This window comes from Ornithodoros turicata, chromosome 4 (genome assembly GCF_037126465.1).
Source record: "Ornithodoros turicata isolate Travis chromosome 4, ASM3712646v1, whole genome shotgun sequence".
Classification (NCBI taxonomy): domain Eukaryota; kingdom Metazoa; phylum Arthropoda; class Arachnida; order Ixodida; family Argasidae; genus Ornithodoros; species Ornithodoros turicata.
In genome coordinates this window covers 18,440,294-18,458,596 of record NC_088204.1, presented here as the reverse complement: position 1 = coordinate 18,458,596, position 18,303 = coordinate 18,440,294, and the positions used below count along the sequence as shown (strand labels likewise).

General features: G+C 43.4%; 2 protein-coding genes across 8 annotated transcripts in view; both read left to right on the top strand.

Annotated features, from left to right (window-relative positions):
• LOC135391229 (hydroxymethylglutaryl-CoA synthase 1-like) overlaps nt 1–4,256 on the top strand; it is a 28,705-nt gene extending 24,449 nt beyond the window's left edge. For all 7 annotated transcript variants that reach the window (XM_064621400.1, XM_064621398.1, XM_064621396.1 and 4 more), the window contains exons 7-9: nt 616–848; nt 1,499–1,641; nt 3,143–4,256. In XM_064621400.1, coding sequence (XP_064477470.1) covers nt 616–848; nt 1,499–1,641; nt 3,143–3,214 — 448 coding nt within the window. In that variant the 3' untranslated portion in view covers nt 3,215–4,256. The remainder of the gene's footprint in view (nt 1–615; nt 849–1,498; nt 1,642–3,142) is intronic.
• Nucleotides 4,257–5,149: 893 nt separating this feature from the next.
• LOC135391227 (DEP domain-containing protein 1A-like) lies at nt 5,150–17,770 on the top strand. The gene is made up of 13 exons (XM_064621394.1): nt 5,150–5,354; nt 5,565–5,722; nt 6,010–6,114; nt 6,239–6,520; nt 6,601–6,731; nt 7,050–7,097; nt 7,995–8,141; nt 8,232–8,443; nt 9,985–10,660; nt 11,923–12,092; nt 12,787–12,963; nt 16,561–16,734; nt 16,820–17,770. Exons 1-13 carry the CDS (start codon nt 5,313–5,315, stop codon nt 16,940–16,942), a joined length of 2,445 nt encoding a protein of 814 aa, XP_064477464.1. The 5' UTR covers nt 5,150–5,312; the 3' UTR covers nt 16,943–17,770.
• Nucleotides 17,771–18,303: the final 533 nt, after the last annotated feature.

The following is an 18,303-nucleotide window of genomic DNA, read 5'->3' as shown; positions in this document are numbered from 1 at the left end:
ACACACTCCACCAGAGGAGCTAAAGGACGTTCATGGCGGACATTCAAGCTGAGGCAGGATGGCAATTTGTCTGTTTCACAAGTGACCTGTGGATGTTCAGAAACAATTATAGCCTCATCTGTGTAACATGCCACTGCCTGACATCAAATTTTGAAATCAAGATGATTACATGAGAAAGTGTAGAGTCACCTGAAAAGCAGGAAACACTATCATCAATATCATGTAAAATTAAAGAGTGGGGGATTCCCGCAGAAGAATTGCGTGTCTCTTTTGTGACAGTTAATGCCAGAAAAATTTCACTAAAGACATAAGCTACACAAATTGGAAACTTTTAGTGAAAAAGGCACATACTGTAAAATTTGCACGAATATTCTATTCGGTATTCAGCATTTTTTTCCTCCCATTCGATTCGTTATTCGATTCGACTTCAAATATTCTGATTTTCACGGCCTCGCTCGCGTTGTTGAAACATGAAGCAAGTATTCAATAAATCAGGTAATGGGGCACCGCTCTCTTGAAACAAAAAATCTACAAATTTATTCTTGCGGAGTGAACTGGTTAACGATGCCATATCCAGGAAATATGAAGTTTGACCACATGTTGTCGACTTTCCAGCGTACCTGTAAATGAGCTGGCTGGCCAGCGCATCGGCATGTTCTCGTATGGGTCTGGTCTGGCGGCAACACTGTTCAGCCTGCGGGTGACCAGCGATCTCGCCCCGACGTCACCTCTGCACAGCCTGCACAGCAGCTTAGCTGACCTCCCTGCACGCCTGGCACAGAGGTGCCGGACGCCTCCTGCAGAATTTGCCCGTATCATGCAGCTTAGGGAAGACACCCACCATCAGGGTGCGTCTCACACTGTTAAAGTGCCACCAGGGACTAAAAGCATGATGGTCATTTTATTTTGTATTATACAGGGCTCGCCAAGATAAACTTCGGGGTTTGTAACAAAGATAAAACAAATTAGAACAGTGTCAGAAAGCTAAAGTAAATGTTAGAAGACGTATTATGCCCCAAAATTTTATGTCGATAATGCCGCTTGGTTTGTTTCTCTGCGGATAGATCGTGAAAATTAAAAAATCGCTGCTGCCTAAACGGCTATACCTGTGTTTCAGCTTCTTTCCGTCAGAGGGCGAAACGGTCGAACGCGGCGTTGCAGACGACATAGAAATCTGAACAAGTGGAACTGAATGCAGCATCGTACTCTGCAACGCCGCGTTCGACCGTTTCGCCATCTGACGGAAAGAAGCTGAAACACAGGTACAGCCGTTTAGGCAGCGTCGATTTTTTAATTTTCACGATTTATCCGCAGAGAAACAGACCAAGCGGCGTTATCGACATAAAAGTTTGGGGCATAATACGTCTTCTAACATCTACTTTAGCTTTCTGACACTGTTCTAATTTGTATTATCTTCGTTACAAACCCCGAAGTTTATCTTGGCAAACCCTGTACCTTAACCTTGCTCAAAATATATGTGTCATGTTGTATCTTGCAGCTCCATACACACCTGTGGGGCCTGTCGACCAATTATTCCCAGGCACCTGGTACTTGACGTCTGTCGATGACATGCATCGCCGACAGTACAAGCGTGTTCCGCTTGTTGATGGCGCTTTCAAGCAGCCCATCGCCACACTGAAGGTATAGTTCATTTAACTCTTAGGTGCTTTTTGTCATTTGTCAACGCAAGTTCGTCATGTGTTGAAAGAAGCGCACCCACACAGATATGTTGAGCGTTTAGCTGTTGTATTCAGATAAACGGTTATATCTACATGGACATGGTTAAGCTATGGACACTTTTCACTGCTTTTATCTTAGTTACATGTGCAAACTTGAACACAGGATGACCACTTAAAATGGCTTATATCAAATTGCGTATATATTGTATATCGTGAAGTATAATATTACATAACGTATTATATGGCTTATCATCAAACACTCCTCGCACACAGCAACGGGAGTCAGCACTCTGTTTATGCTTACTATTACTTATGGCAGCATTGCTTATTACTGTGACATATGAAAAGCATGTAAGCACACCAATGGTTGCTTGTGCTGCTCATTGTAATGAACATGCATTCTGCTGAACCAGTTATGTTATGGTTGGTTTATGTGGTACAGCTGGGTTGAAACTAAGACCATGCATGATGTGTTGGAATCCTAGGCGAGACTGTTCTAAAACTTCCGAACCATACCGCTAGGTGGCGCCATGGCGACGGCAAGCGCGTGCTGGCGCTTTTGGGCGGTCGGGACACCAGTTGAGTTTCTGTTTGGGCACGCTGTAGCTATTCACCAGCTTTTGACGCATTGTCGCTGTTGTCATATGTGTGTGACCAACATACGACGCTCGCGCAAATGCAAGCGGGTATCATAACACGGAAATGGCACGATTACCGACCTCTTTAGCGCAGACGAGGTGAAATAAAGCTAAATTTAGCGATCGTCGGATTTGTCAAACTGCTGTATTATTTAAAAGCGTTAAAAAAAAAATAGTGCTGGGTACGAACAACATCGAACGACGACTGGGTACTGTCTCGTTCGTACCCAGCACTCGGTTTTTTTTAATGGTTTTAAATGATGTACCAACCGGCCCATTTCGCAACATTGTTTGCTGTATTATTCTGACTTTTTCCCAATCACCGCCAAGTCCGGAAAATCGGTCGGCTACTGTATAACGCCAGTTAAAACTAGGAACAGAAATAACATTTTGAAAAGAAGTAAAAAAAGAGGAGATAATTGCATTGCAAAACAATGTGGATGGTGCATCTGACATGCGCTCGTATCTTTAGTATTTCCGATTGTTGGGCTGTGCAGCAGTTATGAATAAACGTTGTATTTTGTATTAACATAAAACAGTAAGCAAGAAGAACACTTTTTGACTTTGAAGCTGTGAAAGCATGTGAACCTAAAAGTTGAGCAACATAGGTAATTTTTGCGTACTTCGAGCACTCTACACAAACGATACAATCAAGGAAGCTGTCAGATCAGAGTTTCCCAGTGTGATGTCAGTCACTTGAAAAGAATATAGTGAGTGTGTGTTTTGAACTGTTATTGTGAATTCCTTCCAGTACACGTACTTTGAAATGTTCTCCGTGGCCACCTGTACCAGTGTGGGTACACCTGTACCTCTTTTTTGTTCCAGGACTTCAACATGGCCGAGGTGACAACAAATGGCCAGGCAGTGCCAAGTGCACAGGCTGTTGAGTGCATCTGATACACAATGAAACCTCCAAAAATTGCCTCGTGCATTTGCAAAGGCTGATAATTGGAGACACAGGAGAGCGGCCGGGTAGCCTCCCCTCCGCGAGGAGAAAAAAAAAAGAGAAAACTTTAAAAGAAGACTAGGAGAAGATACCTACAACAGCATCTCGTGCTGCATCAAGTGCCTCTCTATTGACTTTCAGTTATATATTGCCCTCAAGGTTGGAAATCATACGGTTGGTGATAGGATAGCATCGCTCGGACGATGATGGCGGCTGGCTTGCCGGCACAGGATTGTTGCAGTAGAAAAGTTGTTTGTTAGCAGTGGCGGAGTTGGGTTGAGTTTGTATCTTTGTAGGTCTGGCTCCTTATGCCTACTGCAACTTTGCCACAGGCACTTAATTCCTGATGTTTGTACAACCGCATGAATTTGATGAACAAAACGTTTCACGTTGTCAAGGTTATTTCTTGTCAGATTTAATATGCGTACGATTTACTGGAAGTCCCTCTAGATTCAGTACCTTTCCTTGCATGAAGTTTGGGACATTCTGGTATGAGTGACAGAGTTGGTCAAAATTAGAACTCTTCAGAATTGAACCGCTGTATGTGTAGTTTTGAAGATGTGAAACTGCATCATATCTTCCTTTTGTACACGCACACATAGTGTGTGCTTTGAGTGTCATCGAGTATTAATTATGACGATTTTATAAATAGCAGCCTAAACTTTGTTAAGTGTCATTCCCACATAGGCCACACTATATTTATTACAGGGAGAAGGAAATTGTATCCGGTGTTAGGGGCAATAATTTTTTTTTTAACCACCATATTTCGCGATACTTATTTTATGTATAATAACATGCAACTCGAGATCTGTTGTGCATGAGAATGTATGTTTGTTACAATGCAATTTCAGTTTACCTCACATTTGGGTTGTGAAGATGAAACCTTGTGTGTTTGTCTTCGAAATGAAATACTATTGAATAAAATTAATCTAATTTTTGTCATACTCATGAAGATTTAATGCTACTGGACTGAATAAAGGTTTATTTGTACTATATTGTTGTTTCGTATCTTTTTCGCTTATGTTTCGGACAGGGGCATACTTGTTCGAAGTTCTTGTCCATCACAAGAAACTTTGAAGAATTTGTTGCATCTATGTCGATGACGAGGTATGTGCTGCTGTTCTTCAACTCTACTGGAAAAAATTGTCTTAGTAGAGGCTAGCCTATAACATTTGATACAATTAGCAAGGTGCCACTTCTTTAGGAGATTTGTTGAACTAGTTGCGAAAAGGGGGGGGGGGGGGGGCGGTTGAGTTTTGTAGGTGTGTGTGACACCAGCAGCAGCTGACCTTTCGGACTTTTTCTTTGTTAGGGGGGTTGTAAAATCTTTGAGGGGTGCTTGGGAAAAACCTGATAATTCTGAAATTCTTCCAATTCAAATAAACAAATAGGCGGGTGTCAACGACTTACTCTGGGAAACATCAAATATTGTACTGGACGGGGAGGGCTGACTGCATTTTCACCGAACATCAAATCAAACCGAAAGCGCAGTTTGTGTGCAGTTTTGCGAAATTCTCATTTCTCCCCCCCTTCGTTTCCTACCCGCAGAACGACCGCAGGTGAACAGTCTTGCCGGTTCAGAAAGAGCAACAACCAAGTTCATGCAGGGGCGGATTCAGACCCTCGGTTTTGGGGGGGCGGTTTCTTTGTCGGAGCGCGCAGTGGGGGAGAGGGAAATCCAATGTATAAACTGACGTTTTGGGGGGGGGGGGCGATCGCCCCCTTGGATCCGCCACTGAGTTCATGCTAGGTTCATGACACGCCCTGGAGGAAAACCCAGGAGACTGAAGGAAGGAAAGACGAATGCCGAATGGGACAATATGCGAATGACGTAGCAGCTTTTACAACGTTGCTCATCCAGCAACACTGTGCGGAGATTGCGACCATTGCGACAACCAATGAGAGGCGAGAATAACTACCGCTAACCATGGAAGCGGCCCGTTTTGAACTTCACGACTTTCTTTCTGGACTTTATGTGAATACGGGTAGTTGATATAATTACTACGTATATATAATACTATCTAATGGAGATAGTGCCACGTAGAGACTATGGAGAGCTGTAAAGGCAGGCAGTACCGAGCGACATGGCTGGTATGTCCAAGCTGCTTCTGCCATTGTGCTTGCATGCTCAGATGGGTTATTCGAAAGCGAAATATTAAAGTTATCACATAGAGGCCACTAAAGTTTTGTATATTTTGACAAGCTATGAGCATGTCCTTGTTGCTATACTGCCCTGAAAACTGTTTGATAAACTTTGTCAAACTGTCAAATTGACGCTCTGCTACTAATTTTTGCTGCCAGTGGAACCAAATAATCAAGTCTTTCCGAGATGGGCTGTCCACTGGAAAACACAGGAAACACATGAGGACGTACGATAATTGCTTCATAGCCTGTGACGCAGTCTCATGGCTTCATGACTACCTGAGAAACGACAAAAATTTTGGACCAAGTGTCACCAGGTAAATTCTTGTGCATCATGACGAAAACCCGAGACTGGGAAAAAGACGAAAAACAGACGACAAACAGAGTCCCAAACAGTTCCCAGTCTCGGGTTTTCGTCATGGATCTTAGCCACCAGCTCGCTTGCTTTTTAACCATTTTATCTTGTGCATTCCTTTGGAATTGTGAAAATCTTGTGAAATGCTCGTAAATTCACACCTAAAGAGGTCTTGATTTCTACTTTCCCCTACTTTTTGACAGTTAACACTCAATTACCAAACAATCAGTTTCTCTTTTTCTTCTTCAGAGAACAAACCGTTCAGTTACTTCAGAAGTTTGCAGAAAGTTATATAATCAAAGCCGTTAAAGGTAGCAAAAGAAAGCCCTTTCAAGATGACAAACAGCTATACCGGTAAGATTGCTACTTTATATATTAATATGGGCCTAAGAGCACTTATTTGAGTCTATATTATTTCAAAAGTAACACGTCCTAAAAAATATTCTTTGGTAATAATGCACCGTCATTATGTACGCAGGTTTGTAGCTCGCTCGTCACCGAAATCAGTGAAATCACCTGCACGTCCAAAGGCACGTACGCCGCTTCAGCCACGCGAGAACCACGCAGCGTGCTTGGATGCAGCAGAGCCACTTCCTGCGCCCAACTTCGATGACTGTGCAGAAAAGGAGCATTTCTCTGCGGCTGGTCAGCAGTTGCAAGAAATCAGAGCCAAAGACAAAGGCATGAACAGACCACCACTTCCAATGGCGCTTAGAGACGACGAGGTTCATTTGATATGGCGGTCTGTGACTCTCGCAAGGTGAGGTCACGGTTACATGCAACGCTTAGTTGTCCTGTGTGCACCCTGTATGTACTAATCTTTTTCACTTCTTTTTCCAGGCTTCGAAGCCTTCTGGGAAAGTGCAACGTAGATGACATTATCGGTGGCTACGGTGTATCGGGCCGTGTGATCATGCACAATATGTGTCAACTTAGTAGGAATGGTGTTGTCATACTCAAAGAAAAAAATGGCAAGTTGTTGAATGTGATTTAGTCCTTTGCAACATAACTCCTTCTACCTCGAGTGATCGTATGTGTTCAGAGTAGTAGCCATACGTCAATGAATCTGCAATGTAAGATTGACGTTGCAGAATGTTACAGTAGTGTGCAACCAACAACTTAGATGATGCTAGTAGTTTTCACGTTCCATAAAATCAACACAAAAACGGGGTTTTGTAGCCCATCCCCAGTGTGACAAGCAGCATTATGACCCCGTGGTGTCTGGAGATGTTATTTTGCAAATGTCTGGTGCATTTTGTTCCCTACCTTAATAGCGTTTATCTACACAGATGATTTGCCAAAGTGGGTCATCAATGCAATGAAGTGCCTCATACACTGTAAGTACGCATGTTGACACATGTACATGTATACGCTCTTTTTATTTCAAGGACGAACACAGAAGAACACCAGTTCTGTACTGTGTTTATAAGAGCAGCAAGGTGTGTATGCTAACTCGGTTAGGTGTTAGGAAACCCAGGCCATCAGATTTATGTTTCGTCATCACCATGGGCTCTGTAACAAGGCGACAACCCCCCCCATAGCTCCTAGGGCCCAGAAACATTGGACTTCTAAGCCAAGACAATGTAGTTTTCTTGCCCCCCCCCAACATTCTGGCCCACTGCCTTCCAGGAAAAAAAAAACTGGCGAAAAAAAAAAACAGACGACGGCGCTCATGATCAGCACACGAAAGTGAATACACAAAACATACAGACAAATGAGATATGGAAGCCATTGTCTTTAGACCGTGCAGAGCTGTGAACCTTATTATTAGGAGCTAGGAAAAACATGCACAGAAAAACCAACAACATATGCACGCATGATATGCAAATGATACGCAATAATGAATTGCACTTCTGAAATTTATTGTGCTTGTGAATTGATGACTTTATGCTTGAACACAAATACACATATAGAAACACACCCCCAAAAGTTGGTACCTTTTCCCACATATTTCATGTGTGGACTGAACAAACACAGTGCTGTATCAAGGGGGAGGGGGGGGTGCTCCAACAAAGAGCCCCCCCCAAACCAAGGGTCAGGATCTGCCCTTGACCAAATAATAATAGCAAAAGCAACATTTTAAGCCTCATCAACTACTGAGCAATGATATAAAGATGGCATTAGACTAAAAGTCAGTGAATGACGTCTTTCAGATCATTGCTTGCACTTTGGTGAGGCTTAAATGTTGTGTTTTTCTTTGTTCAGCCTGTGCAGTTGTTCTTTCTTTCTCGAAGGGCCTAAAACCACAGGAGGTGGTAGCAGCCTGCCAAACTACCCAGGATTTGAGGCGGACGTCCTCAAAGTCGTTGGCGAATTCTTCGAGACCTTCGGGATGCATTTGGTACCTCATCCTGTCAACAAGCTCTTCTGCTCTGCATTTGGTACGTCATCTTCAAAAATTTTTGCTTGTGTTTTGCGGCCATGTTTAACTATGTATGATGTTTTTTTTTTTTGTTTTTTTTTTTCTGCAGGCATACTGCCAGATGACGAGAGTGACAATGAGGACAACAGCCAGCTTCACTCACCTGGTGCCTCTATTGAAAACTTGCTGTGCAGCATGAGTGTTCAAGGGAGCCTAATGCATTTGAACGAAGAGACACAAACGGTGCAACACCCCAAAGGCCTAACGATGTCTAATGTTTGTGGATCTACATCTGCTGGCAGACCGAATGCAACAAATTTTGTATGTGCTTTCACTTCCTTGATGGTTTATTGGCATGTGCGAATAATTATTCTAAAACCGAAGCGAATAGATACGTAACAAGCTATATGAGGTGAATAGTTGTATAATCGAACTGGATACACTTGTAGCACATGTACAGATATGTATAAGTGTGTGCACAGCATGTATTATAGGTAGACCCTTGTGTTTTTTTTTTTTTAAATATGGGGTAAAAATCTAGCTTTATTTCAGGAGCTGTGAAACAGGGTGAAGTCGGGATATATTAGCATATACGAGGTGGAAAAGCAGATTTTCCAGGAGGAAAATTAAAATTAAAAAAATACAGGAGCCTGTCTCACATTTTAGATGAACACGAGATGCTGAGCGGCTGTGCTGAATGTGCAGTGCTTAGCATCCTCCAGTGCCTGTATTCGTGGCTGAATTTGCACTTTTGGTTTTACCCGAAGTGATGATGATGCAAATTGAGAGGTGGGGGAGGTACAAAGGATTTTACTGGGTTTAACCCTACAGCGCAAGGCTCTCCATGTATATTTGTGTGCAGCTTTGGAACTGTTCGAACATACATGTCCGATTTGGAAGAGACATAGATTCGATTCACTTAAAAATTCGAGTGTAGAATTCTGTATTCGATTTGGAAATCAAATAGAATAGAGAATTATTTGCCTTGGTATTTGAAAAATTCGAATATTTACACATGTCTAATGGTTTGCAATACTTGGCTATTGGATTATGACATTTAATCGAGCTGTTGTTACATTTGCTGTGTTAGGGCCTTATATATTCTCCTTAACTTTGATTATGCATTTAATTTTTGTCTTAATTTTTAAATTTTATTTTTATTGTAACTTATGTCTACTTTATCTTGTCGGTAAAACGATTCTCTAGATTTGCCAAGAATGGTTTCATGTCGTTTCAGTTGTCTGGTCATACGTAAAGTATCTTTCATACAGATAATGGAATCTGCTTCATGGCTACATCTCTTACAGCAAGCCTGACATGATTAAGTACAGCTTGGGACAAAAGTTTGCGGAACGCTGGGTCATGGTTGCTTCAATATGAGCATACGAACAGCTGTCTCAACGCACGCAATCTACTGCCTACTGGCTTCTGCTACCTAATCTACTGCCTTGCTACTATGCAATTTTACACTGGCGTGGTATACCGAACAGCTTCAACCGCCTCCGTCTTTGAGGCGCCCAGAAGATCGTTTCAGCAGTACACTATCTTAAAAACAATGAGATTTTTAAAGTGATGAACAGTTTCACTGTTTTTATTTCAAACTTTTTTACTCTATTGATAATACGCGCCCCAAAAAATCTTGCACCTGGGGCGACTGCCCCTACGGCCCCCTCACGCTACGCCACCGGTCCCAAGCTGTACCAGTTTGTCTGCACCCTATCTCCACTTTCACTGTCATAACTGCTCTCTTTGTATTCATCCAGTACTCCAGTAAGAGCCTAACTGCTTAATTGGAGACCCGTTCTTAAAATCCGCTGCACAGTCCCCACATAAATATTTCTGCCGGCTTTTGTTCTCCGCAGGGAAGGCTAGCAGGTGATCGCGCCTCTCTCACTAGCTACAGTTCCACAGACTTCGAAGCAGGATCTAGCACCGACTCCGCCAGCACCATCAGTACCTGCAGCTCCGCTCTCGGAAGGCCCTGTGTGGCAGGTGTCAACCGAATGCGATATGCAGATGCTGAACTGGGATTTCACAGAGCTGAATACCAGAAGCCGCTCTGCCGTGCCACTTCCTTCGAGGACCTGTCACACTACGCTTGTGCGAGCGCCTCAGCTCCGAGAGAAGCAGTCATAAAGAGCACGGCCTCCCTTGAGACGAAAGGTTTTCTAACCTTGAGGAAGATCAAGCGAAGAGAAGAGATGCGGAAGGTCAGGAACGACGAGAACCTTCGCATCGAATGTGCAGGCGGATACGTCAATCCCGCTTTCGGTTCAACTTGGAGCGTGGACAGTGAGCCAAAGCGGCTATCTTCATCTGTGGATTCCCTCGCCTGTTCGTCGTCTCTGGCGAGTTCGCTCTCTTCGAGTACTGGGAGCTGCAAAGCTGTGGAATGTGTCAGCTACAGGCAAAGTGCGGAGAGTTTCCTCTCTGGAAGAGCTGCAGACGGGAAATCTAAAATTATGCGAGTTCCTGGTGTTAAGCTGGAGAGAAGTGGTGTGCCGTTTTACGCGCACGAAACGCATCTGAATGCATATGGTAAGAACTCCATTGTTATCAAACTCTGCCAGATAGCGTGATTTGCTATGGTATACACTATATTGTATGTAATGCAATGTTTGTCAATACATAAGTGAGGGAACTGCAATGTTAAACCACAAACATAAAAACGATAATTTTAAAATAATTATTAATACATTTCTGATGCAGTATACATGAAGCATCTGTGAAACATACATGAAAATGGTAACATGATGCTAAAGATCGCGGTTGAAATACAGATTATCTTAGTGCATTATTTGAACATACTGGAAACCTTCTATTATTTGTGGAATCGTAGTAGAGCGAGAAACATTGTTCAGATGAATTGAAGTGGTGAAAGCGAACTGGCGTACTGTAGAAAGAGGTAACATTTTCTTGAGTTTGTGGAACGTAGACGATGCATCGACAATGTGTCGTCCTCATCGCCTGCTGTGTTCAACTTCGGTACCTAGTTAATCAACTAATTTAAAGGAGTGCAGAGGGCCTTCCAAAAAATTTTCAGATTGAGACGTCTGATGAAAGTGTGTGTGTCATTTTACCGAATGGCGCTAAAGGTTTTGATGTGTGCAGTTTCTTTCCCACAAAAAAAACTTGCATAAACATGGGTCCGCACCTTCACGCTTAACTCGCCCCTCCGGGTATTACGAGGAAGGTATGATGTCACGTCACCGATGACGTTATAAGGAGAACTCGTTCTGGTTCGCCGGTCAGTGGGAGGTCAGCGCCTTGTCCCTTTGCCGCCGTAAACCAGTTTTGCCAGTTCTCGCGGAGAATTGGGGATAGAAGGAGCGGCCGAATCATTACCGAACCAGGAGAAAGGCTTTTTCAGAACCCCGAACAGCCGAGCAGCAGACGACAGAGGAGTAGCAGACAAGATTTCTCTAGACCAATGAGCGAGCGTTCTCCTTATAGCGTCAGCGCAGGGTCCCAAGCAGATCACAGGGCGGTACTGCTCATCAGCGCTGTTGTGCACGGTTGCTTTTTGTGGCATACTTTAAATTCAATTTCTGCAGTAATTATGACTCTGTGGTGTGAATCACTTCGCATGGTGCATCTTACTGGCCTATTCAACGGGACTATCCTCGACTTTGCTGACCAAGAGCGAGGGAGGCTCCGCCTCCAAAATGCGCGCCAATAGGAGGCGCGCGGAAGGCGGAGCGCTGCGGCCTCTCAGCAAAGTCAAGGATAGTCCTTAACAGTTGACTTCTGTGCTACTTTAATTACCGTCCTTTTAAACATACAACTTCTTCCCCATTCAGATCAAAATGATTCCGACATCCTCCAGATAGCTGCAAGCGCCCTTCAGGTCTCATCTCTCCTGCTTCCGCCTCGTAGCCGCCGCTACCTCCACCTCCTTCTGCGTTTCATCTACAAAACGTCGCGGAACAGTCAGCTTGTCCTCAGTTCGACACGAAGCAACTTTGATGTGGTATGCGAAAGCCTTTCGCCTTTACACTGGAGTCCTTTTGTGTGCCAATTTAAACTTGGATATTTCGTACTCTTCGTTAATTTGAACAGATTTCACATTTTTGTTTGGCACTCGCTATGTTCTCGAAGGCCACTTATTCAAACGGCACTTTCGTCTTATTCATGCTTTTCGTTCTCTCCTAAAATGTTCCTGCCGGCAGAAAATGGCTTCTACGTGTCAGTTACGGCACCCCTTGAGGCACCAGCCTTTGAACGCATTGCTTAGCTCAGGGTGTATCTGTTTTCTAAAGAAGAGTCTCATGAGGAACTGGTTGCTTTGGCTGGCATTGAAAATTGTGATGACCTGTGTATTGACAAAACAGTTAACCGTGTATATCTTTCTTTGAAATGCCTCTTCAATGTGGTAAAAAATGTGTGTTGCATGTGCAGCTCAGCTATACAAACCTAACGAACCATAATTTTGTGTTGCAAAATATATTTACACGAATTTCTATTAATTCAAACGCAACAACTGCTACTTTAATGTACTGATGATGATTGGGGAGTTTCATCACAAAAAAATCACAAATGTCAGCACAACTACTGCTACTTTAATGTACCGACGATGATTGGGGAGTTTAACGAGAAAAAAATCACAAAAATTTGTAGTTCCCTGGAGTTTGAACTAACAAGAATCTACTTGTTTTCCTTTACAGCTTGTGGATTGCTTCATGGATACGTTCTTCAGCACCTGTCGATCCTTCAGTGTAGTGCAGACAGATGCGCGCCGTCTGCTTACATTCCTGGTGAATCACTGCGACGCTGTCTTTGTGCCTCCGCGTGAGCTTCACCTGGAAGTTGAAGCCAGACTCGCTATTCTCCGGCGGGGCCGGGTAAGAGTATAGCATGAAATGGTACACGTCATAACTGTTGCCTGTTGCTCGCAACTGCTAGCATGTTGTTTCCTGTTTGAATTTCATTTTAAAAATGCGAACAGCTTGTAAAGTCATGCACCTGGAACGGAATTTTGTTTGCAACACTCACATATTTTACGTTGCTTTTAATTCTCACGATCTCCTGTTTTGACATGGAACGGTCATGAAGTTTGTTGCCAATCAAAAATCTTTCTGTACATGTGCAGGCATGACTTGCCTTCTACGTTGCAAAGTATCTAGTACGTATTTAATTGTGTGAATCTAGTTTTCATTAGCAATAGACTTTTTTTTCTCTCTTTCTCTCAACAATGTTTGTCACTACAAATTAGGCAAAAACAGCCAGAAACAAAAATCAAAGCGCAACAAATCAAATATGTTATAGTTCCTTTCAAAGTCCATCTTATGTTTCATTTTTGTGTCCTAATGTGCTGCTACATACAGGGATCCAATCAATGACATCTCAAATTATGTCTATTTATTGCACTATCGCCATGACTGGCACAGCCCTTTCAAAGAGAGAGCATGTATTCTGCATGGCTATATGCTGTGCCTTGTTCCTGTGTGTGTTTCTTTACACAACTCTTCTTGCCAGCAAGCCTGTTTTTTTTTTAAAGTTTTTTTTAAAAGTTTTTTTTAAGTTTTTTTTTTTTTTTTTAACGATACGTTTGAAATGTCGCATCCAAACTGCTGATTGTATGCTTTTGATAATAAATGCTTTTCTCTAGTGTGTCTGCTTGAGTGCATCTGTTTATTTATCTCATGTTGAATCCCTTTCATTCACATAATATCCGTTCAAAGCATGTGCATCTTTCCTGCAACTTTGGTGGTGAAGTGATGCTTTAAAGGGACGATCCATAGCGTAATTGCAATAGGCGTGCCTTGTCGGAGCGTTTCACTCCACACTGCTCTCCTGCGAGCCCTTTTTGCTCGAAATCGACGTATTTTCTTGCGTGTCATCCAAAGGAAGGTGCAAGGAGGAAAAAACGTGTCAGCGTGCTCTCCCACAACTCCTCCTACTCACTTATTCAAACGACACCAATAAGGGAACGCCCTCGTGTTGTAGGATTTACGTTGCGTGAACGTTTCTCTATTCTGGGAGCTTTTAAAGTAGCACAGAAGTCATTTTTAACACCCAGTTTTCTTCCAATAAAACTGTTAAGTAGGCCAGTAAGATGCACCATGCGAAGTAATTTACACCACAGAGTCATAAATATCGCAGAAGTTGAATTTAAAATACGCCGCAAAAAGCGACCGTGCACAACGGTGATGAAGAGCAGTAGCAGCCTGTGATCTGCCTGGAACCTCGCGCTGACGCTATAAGGAGAACGCTCGCTGATTGGCCTAGAGAAATGTTGTCTGCTGCTCCGCTGTCGTCTGCTACTCGGCTGTTCGGGGTTCTGATAAAGCCTTTCTCCTTGCTCGGTAATGCTTCGGCCGCTCCTTCTATCCCCAATTCTCCGGGAAAACTGGCAAAACAGGTTTACGGCGGCAAAGGGACAAGGCGCTGACCCCCACTGACCGGCAAACCAGAACGAGTCTCCTTATGCCGTCATCGGTGACGTGCCATCATACCTCCTCATCCTCGTTATAGCTGGAGTGGCGAGTTAAGGGTGAACGCGCGGAGCTATGTTTATGCGAGTTTTTTTCTGGGAAACGAATTGCACACATCAAAACCTTTCGCGCTATTCGGTATAATGACACACACACTTTCATCAGATGTCTTAATCTGACATTTTTTTGGATGGCCCTCTGTACTCCTTTAAGTGTGTGGATTCTAAGGATTTATAATGCCGATAATAAAATACACCGCTCGTGTTGACAGAGAGGGAAGCAGGGTTCTGGTGAATTAGGGAACGCGCTACCGGTGGAAACAAAAATGCAAGATTGGAGAGTGAGCGCTCTGCCTTTTGAGGAATTAGTCTCAGGGCTGCTGCATTCGCCGGGCTCGAGCCTCCCAACCGTACGCGATAGCTGTAAAGCAGTTTGCAGCTAACTGAATATTGTGTGACATATTTAATTGGCAAGCTTTCGTCAATTGCTTCTTATATAAGCAGTCAAGGTTGCCTCTCATTTTCGTACATTGTGGATAACCCTATATTTAAGGAGTGACTTTTTCGGGTTACATGCCTTTCTCAGATTCGGGGGGTAAAAATCGGGCGCTATTTTAAAATCTGTAATTCGGGAGAAATCGGGCGATAATTGTGCCTTCGGGTGTTATCAGGTGTCTTTGTTTCTCCTCTTGTCTATTAAGTCATTTCCTAATCTCTCTTTTTTGTTCTTTTGTTGTTGTTTTTGCGAGATCGTGACCTTCCAGCGGTAATCGTCGAAGGCATAGACAGTGTTGACACACATGGGTGTATTGCTGGGAACGTATGTGACCCATTCTTACATGTGTTACACGTGGCGACCTTTGTTCGTCTTCAGTGGAAACGTCACTTGAGGATTTCATAGTGACTGGAATTCGGGGAGAAATCGGGTTTAACCCGAATTGGTCGGAGGTCAGTTCGGGGGGAATAACCGGGCGGAATCGGGTTTAACCCGAAAAAGTCACTCCCTACCTATATTGTTGTACAGTATATCAGGTTTTTATACCGCTGCATAGGTATACCTACCTCGCAAACTGTGTGTAGTTTGAGGCATGGGTTTCTTCCTCATGTCCGCCAACCATGGGCGTTCCGAGGAGGGTCTCCTTTACGGCTCCCCTGGAGCTCCAAGATCATTCGTGGAAATTGCACGCTTTTTACTTGCAGGTCGCCATGATTTATACTCGGATGTCGTGATAACAATCTGAACCTTGTCCAACCGGATCACTAGGGTTCTTCTTTTTCGGGTTTTATGATCTTTCAAATTCGGGAAGGAAAAATCGGGTGCTATTTACACGTGAGAATTCGGGGAGAAATCGGGCGCTATGATCTCCGTTTGATATGTCACCGGGGAATTTTCGGGTGAAACGAAAGGCATATGAAACGAGCTACTGCCGTGACACTGGGACGAGAAACAATAATCTTTATATTTCTGCTCGGAATCGGGATAGTGAATGACCGCGAATGAACCTGAATGAAAAGTGATAGTATCTAAACACTTGCCCGGGCTCCACAAAAGCTCGTCTTTGACTCCTGCAGGAGGGGATCATAAACAGAGGACAAATATAGGTTGTCAAAAATAGCTCTGTTTGCGGATATTGTGATTCACTTTTGCGACGATTTACCGAGAATGACACGTTGAAGGACCGCAAGGATTTTGGTTAGATATTGGGTTTTACCTGAATTCTTGAAAATTTGTTCAAGTGGGGGGGGTTTAACCCGAAAACGAAGACCCCTACTGAACCCCCACATATCAGAGGTTTTGATTGGTGTCCATCTATTGGTTGCATGCTTTGCCCCCAGACCTTTGTAAGCTCCTCCCTTTGCCTGCCCCCTGCAAAACTTCCTGGGAACGCCCATGCAGCACACCAGAACTTCTGTGTACAAGTTTTCACTTTGTAGAATACATGATACGAGAGCAGAATAACCTCTTCTGCCTCCACTGCTTGATCCGTTTCTACGTCTGTTACAGCAAGTGTGCGATCCAGATGACCCTCCCGCCATCGCTTACTGTAACCGCGTTTCCACGGTGGAATTCGAGGCCCAGAAAAAGTATGTGTCCGAAAAAGCCCTTATGGATCTCTTTGACGACATTCTCCAAGATCCAAGGCTTTCGGATAAGGAACGTTCCAGACGCATGAAGCAGGTATTTTGAGTTCCCCCCCCGACGTTATTGTTTTGTGACCTTTCATCGTCTCGGACCTAGTTGCTTTTACTCCTTTTCCTTTCAGTTCCAAGATAATTATCCGGACATTTACAATGCTAAGACATGTGACCATCAGGCAACCGGCTTCAAGAGGAGCACAAGGGCTCGTTCAACTGTCATTGGTCTTTTCAGAAGCCTTAGGTTATAGGGAATCTCCAGCATAGTATCAATACTTTTTATATGGATAGCTTTATTGCGCCAGAGATGTACGTGTACAGTTTTTTCACCTTTGTTACGGGTCCTCACATGCAGGTTCTACTAAATGTATTTTTCCTCGCTCAAATGGTGTCAATTTTACAGTATTATCAACATAGAACATTGAGGATCCATGTGTATGTGCTGTGAATATGTGGGATCAGGTGCCTACGTGTACCTCATCTGGCTACATTGGAAAATGTACGTCACAGAATCCTTCTGTATGTGTGTGTCACACTATTGTAAAATACGAGGGGGATCCAGAAAGTATACTATATCGTTTTGAACCTGTTATCAAAACGTTTTATTTTCAGAGAATCCCACATATCTTAAACAACATCTCTATGCAGTTTCCACCCACTATTGAGTACCTTGTCATAGCAGGGCATCAGTTTTTGCATTTTCTGTAGAATGATGCCACCTGCTGTGAAACAAATGTATGGTTTGTTTAGTCTGCCATATCAGGACTTCCTTTAGATTGTCGTCATCATTTCGATCTTTGAGAAAACGATAGCAAAAACTTTTTCAGCATCTCTTCACACAAACTGTCCGAGACTGCGCACAGCAAATATGAAGGGCAGTTATGCGAACAGAAATTTCTTTCTGGACGTGCCTCGTAACAGTGCATTCATTTCCAATCAAGTTCAAAATAATAAGGGTCTACACCATAGGCCTTTACACAGTCAATTATTACAATACTCATACCTGATGCTAGTATCTATGCAATATGGTTACCAAATGAAATAAAAGATTCATAATAAAATTTGTTTTTAGTTTCATATTTTTGTCTTGTGGGTGATCCTGCTTTATTGAACATTGGCATATTTGGAGTACTGTACCTGGAGACTGGATTTTTACTTGTGTCGCTTGCATGGAGTGGCATATTATTGTGGGGAGAGGTTCAGTAACATGGGCAAGATTTTGGTTATCTGTTCAGGAAGTGTGAGGGGCATCAGTGGTGGTTCAGCCTCTGCCCCCCCCCCCCCCCGTTTTTTTTTTGGGGGGGGGGGGGGGAGGGGAAGTGCAAACAAGAAAAGAAAAGCAGTGTGCATTGCAATGTGCAGGAGGGCAACATCCAGTACAGTGACATAGCCAGGGCGAGGGGGTATCAACCCCCAGGAAATCGTATATTTTAGAGAGGGAAAAGCAGAGGGTGAAATATATTCCTCCTCCATGTAAAGCTGCTGTACAATGTTAAATTTCCTGTAGAATATTTTTCTGGCTAGTTGCCGATTCAGGGCAAAACCAGCAATCAAGTACCGCGAAGCAAATGAAGCCCGATCGAGGCAAGAGCAGACGGAATTCCTCATCTCC